This window comes from Enhydra lutris, unplaced genomic scaffold (assembly GCF_002288905.1).
Source record: "Enhydra lutris kenyoni isolate GAN:26980312 unplaced genomic scaffold, ASM228890v2 scaffoldscaffold92, whole genome shotgun sequence".
Lineage (NCBI taxonomy): Eukaryota > Metazoa > Chordata > Mammalia > Carnivora > Mustelidae > Enhydra > Enhydra lutris.
Window position 1 is genome coordinate 1,816,904 of NW_019154176.1, and position 17,141 is coordinate 1,834,044.

General features: G+C 44.0%; 1 protein-coding gene across 1 annotated transcript; it reads right to left on the reverse strand.

Annotated features, from left to right (window-relative positions):
- Positions 1 to 303: 303 nt before the first annotated feature.
- On the reverse strand, positions 304 to 2,724 carry LOC111162435 (zinc finger protein 791-like). The gene is given in 4 exon segments (XM_022526852.1): positions 304 to 1,541; positions 1,785 to 1,958; positions 2,346 to 2,406; positions 2,589 to 2,724. Coding segments are annotated over 4 exon segments (1,605 nt in total). The 3' UTR covers positions 304 to 307.
- Positions 2,725 to 17,141: the final 14,417 nt, after the last annotated feature.

Below are 17,141 nucleotides of genomic sequence, written 5' to 3' on the forward strand. Positions count from 1 at the left end.
TACTAGGCTTACGTATGTACTATTGCTTAAACAGTGGTTACAGAATTGTCTCGACTCAGTGTCCAGCTGAAAAGCAACAACTGGAAGCCACAGTCCAGAGACTGAGTTTCAGAATGAAATTCATTATTTTTAATTTTGAAGCATTTCTTTCATGTAGCGAATTCTCTGGAGTATTATACTTGAATTAATTTGTATCAGACTTTCCCCTATTGCTTTCATTTATAGCATTTCTCTCCAGTGATGTTTTTACATGACCTTGTATTTGTTAAGAGTGAAAACTCTCCTGTATTTTTCAGTTATAATTTACCTATCTAGTGTGCATTCTCATCACATGTTTATGTAAGGATGTGGGCCAGTTGAAGGCTTTCCCACAATGTTTACATTCCAGAAGTTTCTCGCCAGTGTGAATTCTTTCATGGCTTCTAAACGAGCTGGGTCGACTGAAGGCTTTCCCACATTCTTTACATTTATAGGGTTTCTCTCCAGTGTGCACTCTCATGTGTCCTCGAAAGGTTGTACGATAAATAAAAGCTTTCCCACATTCCTTACATTCATAGGGCTTCTCTCCAGTGTGCGTTCTTTCATGTACTTGAACGTAACTTGAACAACTGAAGGCTTTGCCACATATTTTACATTCATAGGGTTTCTCTCCTGTGTGAGTTCTTTCATGTATCCGAAAGGAACTGGGGCAATTGAAGGCTTTCCCACATTCCTTACATTTATAAGGTCCATCTCCAGTATGTGTCATCATGTGTCTTCGAAAACTTGTGAGAGAAACAAATGCTTTCCCACATTCCTCACATTTATAGGGTTTCTCTCCAGTGTGAGTTCTTCCATGTATTTGCAAACCTAGAGGAGAGCTGAAGGTTTTCCCACATTGTTTACATTCATAGGGTTTCTCTGCAGTGTGAGTCCTTTCATGTCTTCGAAAGGAAGTGGGACAACTGAGGGCTTTCCCACACTGCTTACATATATAGGGTTTTTCTCCAGTGTGAGTTCTCACATGCACTTGGAAAGTGGTCAGCCAGTGGAAGGCTTTTCCACATTCTTTACACTGATAGGGTTTCTCTCCAGTGTGAGTCCTTTCATGTGTTCGAAAGGAACTAGAACAACTAAAGGCTCTGCCACATTGTTTACATTCATAGGGTTTTTCTCCAGTGTGAGATCGTTCATGTATTCGATATGAGCTGGGACAGCTGAAGGCTTTCCCACATTCCTTACATTTGTATGGTCCAACTCCGGTATGTGTTATCATGTGTCTTTGAAAGCTTCCAAGAGAAATGAAGGCTTTCCCACATTCCTTACAGTCATAGGGTTTCTCTCCAGTGTGAGTTCTTTCATGTTTTCGAAGGGAACTGGGACAACTAAAGGCTTTACCACATTTTTTACATTCATAGGGTTTCTCCCCCGTGTGAGTTCTTTCATGACTTCGAAAGGAACTGGGGCAACTGAGGGCTTTCCCACATTGCTTACACTGATAGGGCTTCTCTCCAGTGTGAGTCCTTTCATGTGTCTGAAAGGTTTGATGATATCTGAAGGCTTTTCCACACTGTTTACACTGATAGGGTTTCTCTCCAGTGTGAGTCCTTTCGTGTTTTCGAACAGACTGGCGATATCTAAAGGATTTCCCACACTCCTTACATTTATAAGATTTCTCTACACTGTGATTCCTTTCATGTTTTTGAAAAGGCTGGAGATAACTGAACGCTTTTCCACATTCTTTACATTTATAAGGCTTTTTTCCATATTCCTGATACTTGTATGGTTTCGGTGAAGTGTGAGATCGCTTATGCCTGTTAAGGGATGAATGGCGCATAAAGACTTTTCCACACACGCTGCATTCCCATGGTTTTACTTCAGTAGTTTTCTTGTTCAGATTAAGATTTGGAATAGGACTGAAGTTTCCTCCACACTGATTACCTTCTTTACTTTGGCAGAACCTCTCTACCGTATGACTTCTGTAAAACAAAAACCAAAAACCATCAGAAGTGTATTATTGTGATTTCCCATCTATTAGTAAATACCAGAATTACATTGTTATCATTTACATGTAGGGGAATGGGCAGGTTTTTCTGTCTTGTCTGAATTGTTTGAAAATGAATATTCTGCAAGAGGGGCTCAACCATAACTATTATATGAAAACAGTGATAGTCACATATGGAGTTTCTGGATAATAATTCCAAATGAACTATTTTTGAAAACACTGAAGATGTGTCACATTTAAGAAAACATTTTTGGTGAAAATTTTCTAGAAGAAAATACATCTGAAACTAGGCTTGCTTTTGCATTTTCATAACATACAAAGATTCCCTTGGATGCTGCTTTCCACCGTGAGTGCTACTCACCTTAGTTTTCTTCCCTGGTTTTTGTACTCATCTTCAGTGTTATGGTCTTTCCATTTTTTCCCTACAATGAAAACCCAGAAAAAAAACAATAAATTATAGAAGAATTATTACAAGTCCTTGATGAGTTCTGACCATGCCTGAGTTACCGGAGTATTCCTTTTCCCATTCCAAATCAAAGAATGCTGATGGGCGAGAAACACTTGTCCTCTAAATGACAAGGTGAAAGTAAGGTGTCGTCCTTACCTATTGAGGCCAGGTTCCTCAAGGTTTCCCGCATCACATCTCTGTAGAGCTTCTTCTGTGAAGGATCCAGCAGAGCCCACTCCTCCAGGGTAAAGTTTACAGCCACATCCTCAAAGGCCACTGGGTCCTAAAACATCCCACATATGTGCAGAGGAGGATGGATAAGACAGCACTAGGAATCTACAGTCAAGTCGTAAGAAGCTCACATGATTCTGTAATCTCAAAAAATTCTATGACTTGGTCATCAGAATTCTCACGCTCTGTATGTAATCATTTCTCATACATTTAGGAACATCATGAACACACGGAAATTATTTCTACTTTTTTACTATGTTCAAATCTTATTGCTCTCTGATGGTAGCATCCCAGGCACGTCAGAGAATGCGAGAAATGATATACAAGGAAAGAAACATTTGCATTTTGAGACCACCAATTCCTTGTGAGAAAAAAACTCAGCTCCTTCCTTACTAGCCACCATATCACACAGCACTCCATGAAGTGCAGGGTCACATCCTCATGAAGTTTTAATGTGTAAAAACACAGTGAAACATGGGGAGCTTTTCCTTCTATGTCCATCGCCAGACATGTAAGGCCAGAGGGCCTGTGGGGATCCACTGTATAACCAGCACCCGCTGGCCATATTGTCCTGAAGCACTCCAGGCCATAAGAAGTAGTCGGATGCCACTGGCTGAATGAACACACCTAGCAGAGAGTATTAATTTTAACTTGTAAGAATTTTTGTCAGAAACGGAGTTACTCCTTTCTATTTGTCCCATTTCATGGGCGAGTGAGTTACCCAGAAACTACAGCTCAAAAAGAAGGCATCACAACTTAGAACTCTACAAAAATCCCTACATTCATGGGCCTCAGAGCTGCCGCTCACCAACTTTTAGCATTTATACGCACATCTACTGGGATGGCTAAGAGGCTAGAAGAGCTTTTCCAGAACCATTAATGGTGTACTCCGGGCCCTGCAGAGCGTGCGGAATGGGATAAAAGCTGCAATTTGCAAGGAAGTTCGTTTGAAAGCCACAGTGCTTCGGTGGCAAGTGTGCCCACTGCTGTAAAACACACACAGGGCTCAGCGGCGTTTTCCTCCAAGAGAACAGAAGACCTCCCTTCTCCAATTTCAGGAGGCAGTGATTTTCAACCAGCTGCTCTGGAGGCCGCCCTTCCATTTCTCTCACTTCTGTCCCCTCAGGTATGGCACAGGAGTATGACTGCCTCACCTCTGGGCCTGCATAACCTGCAGCTAATTCATTCCCCTAAATGCTGGTCTCTGAAAAAGATGATTAACCCACAGATGTCTATATGGGGATATAGCTCCCACACAGTAATTTGGATGGCAGAGTTCACCCATTTGGTTAAGAAAAGAGAGGGGAAACTCACACTTCTTGGTAGATCCACGAAGTAAAATGAGCTCCCTGGGTGGGCTCTAATGACTTTTTCTATAATGGACCCGTGCACTTGCTCACAGAATGTCCTATGACCCAGTGTGCAGAAGGGAGTGGACACTACTAGCAGGCATGAGATTGCTGATCCTTATGAACACCTGCCCATGGTATTTGTCCTTGGTTGGTGGCTCCCAGCCACCAAGAGGTAGGAGGGAGCCCAGCAACCTGCTGAGAGTGACTCAGTGTGCCATAAGCTGTTTATGCAAAGAATATGATACAGCCCAAACTCTAGTTTTTGCTCTGAGAGTCTGAACTTTCATTATGCACAGAAGGGGGTGCCTGCGTGACCCAGGCACTGAGTCTCTAAATAAGCTTCCTGGGAAGATAAAATTTACATGTGCTGTCACAACATGTCGCTTGGGGGACTGAACCCTTTCTACGGAGTACAATAGGAGGTAACATCTCCTTGAAGCTTGCATCTGGTTTCCTCCAGAACAAATTTACTTATATTATAATTTTTGTTATTTTATTATTTTTTAAAAGATTCTATTTATTTATTTGAGAGAGAGACAGTGAGAGCATGAGTGAGGAGAAGGTCAGAGGGAGAAGCAGACTCCCCGTGGAGCTGGGAGCCCAATGCGGGACTCGATCCCGGGACTCCGGGATCATGACCTGAGCCAAAGGCAGTCGTCCAACCAACTGAGCCACCCAGGCGTCCCCTGTCTTATAATTTTTAAAGTTTATTTATTTTTAAGTAATCTCGACACCCAATGTGGGGCTCAGACTGATGACCTGGGATCAAGAGGCGCACGCTTTTCCAACTGAGCCAGCCAGGCGCTCCCCCCACTCCCCTGCCAAACCAATTTAATTAAATACTAAACAAAACAAATGGATGATATTTAATGATCCTAATAGAAAAAGATTTAAATTTTAAAAAAGATTTTATTTGACAAAAGAGAGAGAGAACAAGCAGAGGGAGAAGAAGGCTCCCCACTGAGCAGGGGGCCCGATGTGAGTCTCCATCCCAGGACCCTGGGACCATGACCTGAGCCAACGGCAGAGGCTTAACTGACTGAGCCACCCAGGTGCCCAAAAAGATTTACATTTTTATTGAGCATCAAAGAATGAAAAAAGTGAAAATATGGTACATGTTCTTAGAAACAACTCCATTTCCCAAGATGTTTCCTCTCCCAAAATGTTTTTCTATAAAATCCCATCAATCCCCAAAACAGACTTTTTAGGGGTCAACAAAAACTATTCCTTCAAACCTAGTATGAGGAAAAAAGTTCTTCCAAAGAACAAAGGGGTGGCTTGCCTAATACACATCAAAGTTTCTTAAACTATAGCATTCCAGACAGCACAGTATTAGCAGAGAGAAAAACAGACCAAGAGGAAAAGCATCTTCCATGGGCCAGCATTAAATTCTGGAAGCTGGTCAAGGGCAGATCAGGCGCTGTGATCTGTACAGTGGCAGACATCAGAAACCCTTTTAATTTTTTTAAAAGATTTTCTATATTTATTTGAAAGTGAGGTGGGGAGAGAGAGGGAGAGAGAGAATGAGCAGGGGGAGGAGCAGATGGAGAGGGAAAAGCAGACTCTCCACTGAGCAGGGAGTCCAATGCGGGGCTCGATCCCAGGACCCTGGGATCATGGCCTGAGCTGAATGCAAATGCTTAACTGACTGAGCCACCCAGGCGCTCCCAGAAAGACAAACTGTTATCTACCTGGAAAAATGCATTGTATTCACTTCTATTCCATGAAAAATAGCCAATTCATTATAGATTTAAATGTGAAAGATAAAACTAGGACACTTGTAGAAGTCATAGATGAATGCTTCATTGACCCAAAAATAGGGAGAATTTTCTCATAAGAGGGAAAGAGTAAGACCTGAAACAAGAGACTGAACAATTCATAATCAAACTAAGGAAATTAAAAAACAAGGTAGAAGAAAATATCCGTAATAACGCGCAATACTAAAGAGTTAGGGGCGCCTGGGTGGCTCAGTTGGCTGGGCGTGTGCCTTCAGCTCAGGTCACAATCCCAGAGTCCTGGGATCAAGCCCTGTGTTAGGCTCCTTGTTCAGTGGGGAGCCTGCTTCTCCCTCTGCCTGCTGCTCCCCCCTGCTCGTGCTCTCTCTCTCTGTCAAATGGATAAATAAAATCTTAAAAAACTATATTAAAAAAATAGTTTGCAGAGTAAGAGTGAACAGTTTAAAAATTAGAAAATAATCAAAACATATTTAACAGGAAGATGAAAGACCATATATGAAAAAAAAAGTCCATCTGGGGATGCCTCCATAGTGCAGTTGGCTAAGCATCTGACTCTTGGTTTTGGCTCAGGTCGTGATCTTGGGGTTGTGGGATTAAGCCCCACGTAGGGCTCCACGCTCAGTGCAGAGTCTGCTTGGGATTCTCTTTCCTTCTCTCTCTCTGCCCCTGCCACTTGTGCCATCTCTCTCTAAAAAAATAAATCTTAAAAAAAGAAAGTCTTTCTGCTAAGTAATAAGGGAAAAAAAAAAGGCCAAGCACATTACATTTCATACTGATTAGGATAAAAATTAGTCAATTTAATAATGCCAGGTGTGGATGACCAGTCAGCAAATACATAAATCATGCACAAATGGAGGAAACCATCAACTGACATGCTCCATTGCCATTTCCTGTCAATCTGAGTTTGATCACGAGCTACAATATTCCTCCAATGTCCAGAGAATTTATTGTGTATTTGCACTTGGGAGTCTGACACAAGAAAGAAAGGAGCTGTATTTTTAACGAGAGTAAAAATGAAATTTGAAAAAGTCCAAATACCAAAAGCAAAGCAATGGGTGAGTAACTTGGATGGCTCGCAGCCTCAAGATACAAGCATTTATGAAACATACCATTGCAAAGAACCAACCAAAACACATTTTGAATGTGATTTCATTAATATCTATTTATTTATTTATCTAATTATCTATTATTTTTATTTATTTGACAGAGTGAGAGAGCACAAGCACGGGGGGGAATAGTAGAGGGAGGGAGAAGCGGGCTCCCTGCCGAGCAGGAAGCCTGATGTGGGGCTCGACTGCAGGACCCTGGGACCATGACCCCAGCCCAAAGGAGACACCCAGCCATCTGAGCCACCCAGGTGCCCCTATACTCATATATCTAAAGGTAAAACTAAAAGAATACCATTTAGTGGGAAAAAAAAAAAAAGATGGCAAAGGTTAGGGAGAATAAAACATCAAGTTAGAGGTCATTCATGGTGCAGGATGGAGAGAAGTCAGGTCAGGAGCCTCAGGAGACAAAACCTGTCCAAGGCCCACTTATAAATAATGATGATCACAAAGATGTTATTATTACTATTATACTGTTATTACTGTAAAATCTTCCCATAAAGCATTATACATATCATTTTCTGAATACATTTGATGATAAACATTTAAAGAATTAAGTCTGGAGAAGTATGAAGTTCTTATTTTTTATTCTTGGCTCTGTAATATAGAAATCTGAATTCTAGTTCACAGATTTGGGCAGCAAAAAAAACTGATAACAAGTGTTTATTTTTAAAGAATTGGTTACATAGCTCTTAAAAACAAAGGGTGAGACATACTGGTATGGAAAGATGTGAAGAATTTATCAACAGAATAAGTAAGTAAAATGCATTGCATTATATACACAAGGTTACCTTTTCTGTAGCTCTAATAGTCACCCACAGAGGAAGGTAGACGCCCACCCAAGATCTGACTCAGATCAGACTGACCACACACACAGGCCAAGAGGGCATGAAAAGATTTCTTCCATAATGCAAGTGCCCAGTGGAGGTAGGGCAGGGTAGGCCTCTCAACCAGGGGAGAAATGCCTTGAGAAAGCAAGGAAAGGAACCTGGTTGGATTTTTTTTATGGAGGTTTGGGAGTGGGCTAGAGTGAGACTTCGGGTACAGGGACAGGACCTTCAGTGAACAGAATATCTTGCCAGCGCCAAAGCAGTGAATAGTTAGGCTGTCTTGCCCCCTTGTACGGAGATGAAGGAAAGGAGAGATGAAGGTTGAAAGCTGTCAGCAGACAAACATCAAAAAATGTCAGAGACTCCTGGTTTCAGGTCAGCCATGTAAGGAGTTTAGACGCTGGTATTCTTGTCCTCATAGGAAAAAAAACCACACATGTTAAAAATCAACAACTCTCTTAGATCCATCAGAGAACTGAGGTCACAGGGAAACTACTGCTTCCAAAGTCAGAGAGACAAAAAGTAGCCAATTAAAAATATGTCCAAAATATTCTGTTCTTTACCAGGCCTTTCCTCTCAAAATCTACTTTTTAAAAAAGATTTTATTTATTTATTTGACAGAAAGACAGTGAGAGAGGGAACACAAGAAGGGGGAGTGGGAGAGGGAGAGGCAGGCCTCCCACTGAGCAGGGAGCCCGATGCGGGGCTGGATCCCAGGATCCCGGAACCATGACCTGAGCCCATGGCAGATGCTTAACGGCTGAGCCACCCAGGTGCCCCTCAAAATCTATTTTATGAGAGCATGACTGACTGGGATTTTCTTGGCACCTGGTGGGCCTGAGGAGGTGGAGGACAGAGAAATACTTGTGATAGTGACAGGATTCTTCCTGTCATGAAGTATGTGACAGTTCCTCTAACACCACAGCTCCAACTCTAATTCCCCCAGTATGTGGCCATTAGTTCAACTCAGTACTAACACTAAATGTCAGATTCACAGATTAAGCATTCACTACAACAAAACTGCCCCATTTCAGATGCCAGCCATAAGTGGGGTGCCTCGTCTGCTGACATTCCCACCCAGCTGACTACAAATCCACAGATGCCTTTGAAACCCCTGAGGTTTGATAATTTGTTAAAACAATTCTGAGAACTCAAGAAAGCACTGACTGGGGTGACTGGGTGGCTCAGTGGGTTAAGCCTCTGCTTTCAGCTCAGGTCATGATCTCAAGGTCCTGGGATTGAGCCCCACAACAGGTCCTCTGTTCCACAGGGAGCCTGCTTCCCCCCTCTCTCTGCCTACCTACTTGTGATCTCTCTGTCAAATAAAAAAAAAATCTTAAAAAAAAAAAGAGCACCTGACTTACAATTATTGGTTTATGACAAGAGATAACAACTTAGGAACAGCCCAATGGAAGAGATACATAGGGAAAAGAATGGGAGCAGGGATGAGGGGGGGCAGGATCATTTGGAGCTTCCATGTTCTCTCCCCACAAGCTGTCCCCACCTCCCCCTGCCTCCAGCACCTTCACGGGTTCACCAACCTGGAAGTTCTCAAAGTCCCATCTTTTTTTTTTTTTTTTTAAGATTTTATTTATTTATTTGCAAGAGAGAGAATGAGAGAGTGAGAGAGAGCATGAGAAGGAGAGGGTCAGAGGGTGAAGCAGATTCTCTCCTGAGCAGGGAGTCTAATGTGGGACTCGATCGCAGGACTCCAGGATCATGAACTGAGCTGAAGGCAGTTGCTTAACCAACTGAGCCACCCAGGCACCCCTTGAAGTCCCATCTTTAAGGGTTTTGATAGAAGTTTCATTATGTAGGCAGGAGTGATTAACTCATGGCCTTTGGTGATTAACTCAATCTCTAACCACTCTTCCCTCTCCAGAGGCTGGGAACTGGGACTGAAAGTTCTAAACTTCCCATCGAGGCCTGGCGTTTCTGGTGTCCAATCCCCATCCTGAAGCTATGTAGGAGTCCACCAAGAAATGCCTCATCAGAACAAAACACACTCTCTCACCCTTATCGCTCGGGATTCTGAGGGCTTCAGGGATCTTTGCCAGGAAGCGTGCTCAAGACCAAATGTCTTCCTTGTATCTACCCCACGTGGCTCAGCTGGTTAAGCGTCCAACTTTTGATTTCAGCTCAGGTCATGGTCTCAGGGTTGTGAGACTGAGGCCTGCATCTGACTCCGTGCTGGGTGTGAAGCCTGCTTGGGATTCTCTCTCTCTCTCCCTCTGCCCATCCCCCCAACTCCCTCTGCTAACTCAGGCTCTCTCTTAAAAAAAAAAAAAAAGTCTCCAAGGAGACACAGCATTCCATGCTGCTTATGTGAATAATAATGTGGCAACATACATGAGTTTCCCATGGACAGAACGGTAAGGAGAAACAGACGAATCCACTATTAGAGTTGAATACGTCAAGACCCTCTATTAGTAATCAGATTGGCAGGAAGAATATCAGAGAAGTCGCAGTTTAATTGGGCAGCGCCATCACTGGATTTAGTTGAAAACTGTGGGATACGTCATCAAAGAGAATATATATTCTTTTCAAGTTCACATGGAAAATTCACAAAGACTGCAATAGTGCAATCTGGTTGTCTGAATGACCAAATATATTTTGCATACATATTTGGTCTTATTCCACAGTTCCCGGCCTCAAAGTCTACCCCAAACCTTGGAGTTTGCTAAGGGCTGGAAGTGATGAAAGGGCTGGTACTATGTTAGTGCAGGGACTTTGGGAAAGCACCTAAGGAAGGGGCTGGGTTGCCAATGGAGCCCACCACTTGATTGGAAAGTTGTAACTTTCAGTCCCCCCCACCCCCGACCTCCAGGGGGCCCAGGGGCTGGAACTGAATCAGTGGCCAAAGGCCAGTGATTTAACCAATCAAGCCTATGTAATGCAGTCTCCACAGAAACCTAACAGGATGGGGCTGGAGAGCACACGAAGGTGACGGGACAGTGGTGCATCCAGGCAACATGGAAGGTCTGAGCCCTTTCCCTATACCACACCTTACCCCCCTCCATCTGGCCATTCCTAGTTGTAACTTTTTATAGTAAGTGGCAATCTAGTAAGTACAATGTTTCACTGAGTTCTGTGAGCCCCTCTAGCAAATTAGTATTCATCAAAACAGAGCCAAGGAGGAGCTTGTGGGAAGCTCTGATTTATCACCAGTCAGAATAGGTCACAACCTGGACTTGTGCCAGCCCTCCTGAGTTGGAGGGGGTTGACAGAAATTCTAATCTGTAGATCAGAAGCACAGGTAACAGCCTAGGTGTGTGCGTGTGGTCTCAGAGGACCTCAACCTCAACCTCTGGAAGCTGTCACGATCTCTAGAAGTCAAAGCTAATATAAGGAGACAAGAAAAAGAAAAAGAAATAAAAGGCATACAGGGGTGCCTGGGTGGCTCAGTGGGTTAAAGCCTCTGCTTTAGGCTCAGGTCATGATCCCAGGGTCCTGGGATCAAGCCCCGCATTGGGCTCTCTGCTCCTCGAGGAGCCTGCTTCCTCCTCTCTCTCTGCCTGCCTCTCTGCCTACTTGTGATCTCTCTCTGTCAAATAAAATCTTTAAAAAAATACAGAATGGGAAGTAAAAAATAAAAACTGTCTTTGACACATATAAAAATGACTAAGGAGCAAATGTCAAATAATCCACAACAACAAGGAAAGTCCTTTGAACTAGAAGAGAGTAGAGTAAGACTGAAGGGATAAAAGGTTAATATAGCAGGGCACTTGGGTGGCTCAGTTGGTTAAGCGACTGCTTTCGGCTCAGTCATGATCCTGGAGTCCCTGGATCAAGCCCCGTATCGGGCTCCCTGCTCTGCGGGGAGTCTGCTCTCCCTCTGACCTCTCCACTCTCACGCTCGCTCTCTCTCTCAAAAGAATAAATAAAAGTTTTTTAAAAAAGGTTAATATAGAAAAGGAAAAATTGTGCCTTCCTATAGATCTAAACAAATATAGTCACTGATCTATGACAAAAGACAAAGGCCATTCAATATAGAAGACAGTCTTTTCAACAAAAAGTGCCAGGAAAAACAGAATCCACATGGAAAAAAAAAATCTATAGATACAGAGCTTACAGCTTTCGTAAAAGTTAACGCAAAATGGACTCAGAGATATATAAAAAATTCCCGTAAGATAACATATGAGAAAATTTAGATGACCTGGGGTTTGGTAATTATTTCTCAGATAGAACACCAAAATCAAGATCCATGAAAGGAAAAAAGATAGTTGAGTTTGGCTTCATTAAAATGAAAACCCGATCTGTGAAAATTAAGAGATGGAAAACAGAAGCTACAGACTGGGAGAAAATCTTCACAAAACACTTCTCTGATAAAGGGCTAGTATCCAAAATGTCCAAAGAACTCTTAAGACAAGAACAGTATGACAAGCAACACAATTAAAAAATGGGAGAAAGATGGGGTGTCTGGGTGGCTTAGTGGATTAGGCCTCTGCCTTCGGCTCAGGTCATGATCTCAGGGTCCTGGGATCGAGCCCCACATCAGGCTCTCTGCTTCCCCCCTCTCTCTCTGCCTGCCTCTCTGCCTACTTGTGATCTCTCTCCGTCAAATAAATAAATAAATAAAATCTTTTTTTTTTAAAGATTTTATTTATTTATTTGACAGACAGAGATCACAAGTAGGCAGAGAGGCAGGAAGAGAGAGAGAGAAGAGGAAGCAGGCTCCCCGCGGAGCAGAGAGCCCGATGTGGGGCTCCATCCCAGGACCCTGGGATCATGACCTGAGCCGAAGGCAGAGGCTTTAACCCACTGAGCCACCCAGGCGCCCCTAAATAAATAAAATCTTAAAAAAAAATGGGAGAAAGATGTGAACACACCCTTCACCAAAGACACATAGATGGTAATTAAGCATATAAAACAATGCTCAACACCATATCATTAGAAATTGTGAATGAGAGAATGATATACAACCTGACATTTATTACAACAGCAAAAATTCAAGACACTGAAAAAAAAAAAACAAATAATAGTGAAGATGTGGGGCAACAGGAACCTTCATTCATGGCCGATGGGAATGGAAAATATATGCCTGTTTTGGGAGGCGGGCAGTTTTTCTTTTTTTAAAATTTTATTTATTTATTTGACAGAGAGAGATGACAAGTAGGCAGATAGGCAGGCAGAGAGAGAGGGGGAAGCAGGCTTCCTATTGAGCAGAGAGCCCGATGTGGGACTCGATCCCAGGACCCTAGATCATGACCTGAGCCGAAGGCAGAGGCTTTAACCCAGTGAGCCACCCAGGCGCCCGAGGTGGGCAGTTCCTTAAAAAACCACCTATTTTTTTAACCATACTATCCAGCAGTCACCATCCTTCCTATTACCCCAAATGAGTTATAAACTCATACAAGTACTTCATAAAGAAACCTGCACACGAGTGTTTATAAGAGCTTTATTCGGGATTGCCAAGACTTATATGTAACTAAAGTATCCTCCAACAGGTGAATGGAAAAGTAATCACTGGCACCTCCATATAATGAAATATTATTCAGTAGTAACAGGAAAGGAGGTATCAAGCCAGAAAGACGTGGGATAACCTCAAAATCCTATTGCGAGGTGAAAGCAGAGACCATGGCAAGGCCACCCACTGTATGGTTCCAAGCATAGTTCTGGAAAGCCCAAAACCGGAGACAGTTAATCAGCTACAGTTGCCAGGGATCTGGGGGGTGGGAAGGAGGAATGACTGAATGGATGGCAGGGGGTGCTTCGGGAAGGGAAAGTAGACTACATGGTCCAGAAATGACTGACACACATCATTTGATGCTGTCAGAACCCAGACACTGGCTACTGTAAACCGAGGACTTTACCGCATCAGTACTGGCTCACAGATATAACAACTATACCACAGCGACGCGAAATATAAAAAATAGGGCAAACTATAGGAAGGCAAGAGGGTTATGTGGGAATTCTTTGTCCCTTTTTTTTTTTTTTAAGATTTTATTTACTCATTTGAGAGAGAGAGAGAACATGCTCGTACCTGAGCACACAAATGGGGAGAGGCAGGCAGAGGGAGAGGGAGAAGCAGGCTCCCCACCGGGCAGGGAGTCCCATGCAGGGCTCCATCCTGGGACCCTGGGACCATGACCTGAGCCGAAGGCAAATGCATAACCGACGGGGCCACCCAGGCGCCCCCTCTCCATACTTTCTGATTAAGTTTTCTATAAACCTAAAACTGCTGTAGAGAAGTCCGTCTGGGGGGGGGGGGAAGAAGACAGAGGCGTTCATATTCATCCCTGATGACTGACGACTGAGAGAGGCCATCATTCATTCAACTGATCTGAATTTATTTCAGTGACCTATATGGCACCCTCTGAGGCCTAAACCCAAAGACATGGGAGAACAGAAATTTCCACTAAATGCCCTTCCGGACAGCTCACCACTGTGTGTTCGGAGAAGCGACATGAGTGCCTTTGTCGCTCTCAGTAGCGTCTAGAACTCTGGTGTGGTAAGGCGTGTCCAGGCAAGGACTCACACTGGGACCTCAGCACACGTGGAGACAAATGTTACCTTGGTTTGTATGTTGGAGAGGTCTGGGAGGAGAGAGTCCCTGACTTTTTACCACGAAGGAGCATCTCTTCACAATCACCCAAGAGTCTACAAACGTAGCTGAAGCCATTGCTGGTCAGTGCTAAGGTGACGGACTGATGACGGACGGGCACAGTTTGGGGCCTGGGGCCACTTCTTGCCTCAGAAGCCCATGGACAAGGAAAGGCCATCGCGGGCAACCCCAGGAGGCCTGAGGAGAGGTCACTGAGGCCTCTGTTGTGAAACAGTGTTGGGGGCACTCACGGGTGTGCCTGCTGTGCGGCAACTGGACCAGAGCGCAGAGCCGTCCGAGTTGTCATGGGACCGTTTTACAAGTAAGAGCAGCAATGGGCTCAAGTAGAATTTTAAGCAAAGAGTATGTTGCGGCCACAACACCAAAGGAATCTAGCCAGTGTGGTGGCTGCTGAGAGGGACAGCAGTTACTTCACGGTGTCAAGCAGGAACAGGCTCCAGATTACCATATAATTTTTAAGATTTTTTAAAAAGATTTTATTTCTTTGAGAGACAGAGCACAAGGGGAGGGGCAAAGGGAGTGGGAGAGGGACAAGCAGGCTTCTTACTGAGCAAGGAGCCCTATGTGGGGCTCCATTCCAGGACCCCGAGATCATGACCTGAGCCGAAGTCAGACACTTAACCTGCCTTAACGCAGGCGCGGGGGGGCTCAGTGGGTTAAGCCTTTGACTTCAGCTCAGGTCATGATCCCAGGGTCCTGGGATCGAGCCCCACATTGGGCTCTCTGCTCAGTAGGGAGCCTGCTGCCCTCCCTCTCTCTGTTTGCCTCTCTGCCTACTTGTGATCTGTCAAATAAATAAAATCTTAAAAAAAAAAAGAATTTAAACAAGGTGCCAGGGCATTGCATCATACATATGGCAATGGGCTAGCCCCTTTTTAGGAGCTCTTTTTTTAAAAAGAAAAAAATATTTTTTAAAGATTTATTTATTTGACACAGAGAGAGAGAGAGAGAGAAAGAGAGAGAGAGAGAGATCACAAGTAGGCAGAGAAGCAGGCAGAGAGAGATGGGGAAGCAGGCTCCCCACTGAGCAGAGAGCCCAATGCGGGGCTTGATCCCAGGACCCCAGGACCATGACCCGAGCTGAAGGCAGAGGCTTCAACCCACTGAGCCACCCAGGCGCCCCTTAAGAAGAAAATTTTTAAAAACTTATTCATTTGATAGAGAGACAGAGAGAGCACAAGCATGGGGAGAGGGAGAAGCAGGCTTCCCCGCTGAGCTGGGAGCCCAATGCGGGGCTAGAGCCTGGCGTGGGGCTCAATCCGAGCACCTGGAGATCGTGACCTGAGCAGAAGGTAGATGCCCAACCATCTGAGCCACCCAGGCACCCCTTTATGAACTCTTTTTATCAAAATTTTTATGTCCCAAATATCCTCAGCGGAGGCTGTCGTTAGTGTGATGTCATACCCATGATGCTGGAGCAAGGTGAGTGCAGGTCAGATCCCACTCACAGAGGCTGAGTGCACAGGCTGCAGTTGGACACCCCCTGCAGGTAACCAGGTAGAGGTGCATCATGTCATCTGGGAGGTAAAAACTAACTGCACTTGACAGGCGGCTGAAAGGGGCACTGAACAAATCCAACTTGCTCAAGTCTCTGACGGCAGCAAATGTATCTGGTGCTGAATCAACAGAGTCATGAATTTCCACTACGGTGGGGACTGGGAATAGGGATTCATCGGGTGCAGACACAGCCTCAAGGTTGCAGGAATCCACTCTGACGTGTCATTCATTCTTTCCAGATTTAAACGCTAGGCCAAATAAGGCTGTTAAAAGGAGAACCAGAGGGAACAGCCTCTTATTCATTAAAAAAGGAGTTTTCAATCAATGGTTTGGATTCCTTGAAGGCCCTGTTTAATTTATGTTTGGTCAGGGGCACCTGAGTGGCTCAGTGTGTTAAGCCTCTGCCTTCAGCAGAGCTCAGGTCATGATCCCAGGGTCCTGGGATCGAGTCCTGCACCGGGCTCTCTGCTCCGCAGGGAGCCTGCTTCCCCCCCACACCTCTGTATGTCTCTCTGCCTACTCGTGATTTCTCTCTGTCAGTAAAGAAACAAAATCTTTAAAAAAAAATTTATGTTTGGTCGGATTAAGTAATTTAATTGGGGGGTGGTGCAGGAAGGTCGGTGGGGTCCCATTTTGTTGGTAAAATTTAAAAGTGCCAAAAACAAAATTTAAATATTTGTTAAAGGTTTTTTTTTTTTTTAAGATTTTATTTATTTATTTGTGAGAGACAGAGATAGTGAGAGCATGAGAGGGGAGGAGAGGGAGATAAGACACAGTGGGTTCAGTCTTTCTCTGTTCAGTATGGGATATTTAAAGAAAATGGGTATGGGGTGCCTGGGTGGCTTAGTCAGTTAAGTGTCTATCTTAGGCTCAGGTCATGATCTGAGGGTCATGGGGCCGAGCCCTACACTGGGCTCTCTGTTCAGTGGGGAGTCTGCTTCTCCCCCTCTCTCTGTGCACTCTCTCTCTCAAATAAATAAATAAAATCTTTAAAAAAAAAAGAAAGAAAATGGGTGCTAGGACCATGAGAGATTTTTAGGTAAGAGCGCAGTTCTCGTGGTTCAAGTGAGACACGCTTATTTGTTCTCTGTATTATATTCAGCAACTCCCTTAAGTTTATCAGGGGCGCCCTGCTTAAGTATAGTCGGGTCCCCAGCTTTAGCTGCAAGCTGAACCTTAGTATTGACTATCTGCATAGTTTCCTAAATTAATGCATTATAGAGCCCGTGTTGCAGAGGCCCAGAGCATGAAGGAGCATATTTTTATCTTTTTTGTTGCAAAAATTATTTTAATATATTATGAATTTTCAATTGGTCAAATTGTAGACCTTGGTTTTGAGACAGGAAAACTGAAGGGACCTCACAAAAAAAGGATTTTTTTCCCTTTGCTACT